The sequence below is a fragment of the Octopus bimaculoides genome, chromosome 20, assembly GCF_001194135.2.
Source record: "Octopus bimaculoides isolate UCB-OBI-ISO-001 chromosome 20, ASM119413v2, whole genome shotgun sequence".
Taxonomy (NCBI): Eukaryota; Metazoa; Mollusca; class Cephalopoda; order Octopoda; family Octopodidae; genus Octopus; species Octopus bimaculoides.
Genome location: NC_069000.1, coordinates 45,300,251 through 45,302,763, shown reverse-complemented (window position 1 = coordinate 45,302,763; position 2,513 = coordinate 45,300,251). Strand labels below are relative to the sequence as shown.

At 38.7% G+C, this 2,513-nt stretch overlaps 1 protein-coding gene across 3 annotated transcripts in view; it reads left to right on the top strand.

Moving 5' to 3' along the window:
- LOC106870257 (neo-calmodulin) overlaps positions 1–2,513 on the top strand; it is a 75,696-nt gene that overhangs the window by 15,568 nt on the left and 57,615 nt on the right. For 2 of the 3 annotated variants that reach the window (XM_014916277.2, XM_052975073.1), the window contains exon 2: positions 1,367–1,423. The exons of the other annotated variant lie outside the window; for it this stretch is intronic. In XM_014916277.2, coding sequence (XP_014771763.1) covers positions 1,367–1,423 — 57 coding nt within the window. The remainder of the gene's footprint in view (positions 1–1,366; positions 1,424–2,513) is intronic. 3 annotated transcript variants of the gene reach the window in all.

The following is a 2,513-nucleotide window of genomic DNA, read 5'->3' as shown; positions in this document are numbered from 1 at the left end:
TGTGTCTCTGATGGAACGGTAAAGTCACAGACAATAGAATCGAAGACCTGGGTTCAAATTCCGACACATTTTCATCATGTCATCGCCTTCTTCTTCTTCTTCTTCTTCTTCTTCTTCTTCTTCTTCTTCTTCTTCTTCCTCTTCTTCTTCTTCTTCTTCTTCTTCTTCTTCTTCTTCTTTCCCCATTCTCTACCTTCTCCCTCTTCTTCCTTCTACTATCCCTCCCGCTCCTTCCCTGCTCATTCATCTTCTTTCTACTCCTCCTCTCTTTTTCTTCTTTTCTTTCTTCTATATAGTTACTCCGGCTTTAGGGTAAGTTTCCTACTCCCCATCTTAACACCTGTTTCGAAGTCTCTGTGTACAAAAAATGGAATTTAAAATAAAACGGGAGAAAAAAAAAAGAAGAATGAGTTCCCTTCTTTCCAAAATGACAAATTAGTAAATGAAACCCAGTGTTTCAGGAGAATTTTCAATTTTATTTCAATGCTGCATTTTTCGTGGTAGTCACGTCTGGTGTGAATAGACAATTCACAGGCACCGGTTTCAGTGCAAGTTTTGATATCCGATTGAAACCGCTGCCATTTCGTCTATGATGTCGTTGAGGGAGGGAAAATGCATCAGCATCCAAACATTTCCTTTATTATTATTGTGAATGCGGCAAGAATGGCCCACGTGAATGGGCCAACTCTAAGTGTGCGCCGGATGGAAGGGATAGGAGAGGGCGCCTTCATGAGGAGCCTTTGGTGTTAAAGGGTCCAAAGTGCTAAGGACTCTTTGGTCACCTTATGGTGGAACTCCCCCTATCGTGGAAGCATATTGTTGATTTAATCTTTTTGTTAATCGTTCTGTTTGTTGGCTGTTTACACGTTTAACCTCAATGTCCCTCGTCTCTGTATAGTCCTCTGTTTTGTGTTCAGCCCTGGTAGCCAATAAAGTATTACTGTTGTTGTTGTTGTTATTATTATTATTATTATTATTATTATTATTATTATTATTATTATTGTTGTTGTTGTTGTTATCGTTATTATTAGTAGTAGTATTAGTATTGTTGTCGATGTTGTTGTTATTGTGATTATTATTTTGTTGTTTTTATTCTTATTCGTATTTTATTATTATATGCGTGTGCATATCAATGAATACGGGAATATGTGTGCATTCAAATAGACATACATATATATGTATATATATATATATATATATATATATATATATATATACACATACACACACACACATACACACACACACACACAGTAAATCTCTTCAAGAGTAGTCGTTATTTTTATTTATATTTTTTTATTCATTTATTCTTTTGTTATTATTTTCTTCCTTCAGTTTCGTTTCGTTATCAATTTCCTTATTTCAGGTTCTACAAAGGTTGTGGTGCTGCAGATTGATGAGAGCGCCGGAAAGAGCTGTTAAGGTCCTTCCTGTTTGACTTTATATTGTCGTTTGCATCGGTTGTTCGCATGTATTGTTGAATTACGTCCCTTTGCCACAGGAGTCTTGTCTGCCTACTGACTTCATCCCAGAAGAATCTACTTCATCCTTTCTGCACACTATTCCTGATAGGGTCACGTAGATAGCGTCCTCAGTTACCTGCTCTATAGGTTTCTATCACAAGCAGCCAGACTTTTCGGCTGGATTGCCAAACGTGACCAATTGAGACTATGGATATTATACAACATCTCGTTTTTTATCTGCCCCTAGGTCTTCTGCCAGTTGTAGCAATAGAATTCCCATGGACCTCTTCCATAGGGTCCTATCACAAGCAACTTTCATTACACTTTCTGCCTGAACTTCCAAGCATGACCAACGGGGCTATGGATATTATCCAACCATCTGGTTCACAGTCTACCCAGCGTTCTTCTGTCATTTGGACCAACTTGAAGGATCTATCCCGCGATTCTTTTCTGTTAATTTCAGCACAAAAGCATCGAGTTTGTCTAATAATATCCGCCCCAACGAGATCTTGCGATTCTTTCCTGCGATATACTAGTCACAAACCCCTAATACTTCTCAATACAGAGAAATAACGGCTCGACTTGGAGTGACTCCCTGATCTCGGAGCTACGCACCCTGTCGGATAAGGTTATTCTGCAGCTCCTTCCGAGGAACCCTTTTCGGTTGCTAGAACTTGCGATCGTGTTCTTTTGGCCATGACCCTTATTCATAACGAGGAAATCTAATGTACCCTATTAATCTAGTGTACCCTATTAATCTAGTGTACCCTATTAATCTAGTGTACCTATTAATTTTACCCTACAAGGATCTCGTGTGCCTACTAATATCCCCCTACAGAGATCTTATTTCCCAACTGATTTCCCCTTAAGAGACCTTATTGTATCTACTTACTTGACCCCACAGATGTTTAGTTAACTACTAACTTCATCCTTCAAAAATCTAGTGTGCCTGTGGATTTCAACCCTCACAAAGCTCCAGTGTCCCTACAGACAAACTTCTATGTTTTAACTTTTACCCCCTGACACCAAATACTCCTTAAGTTTATTACA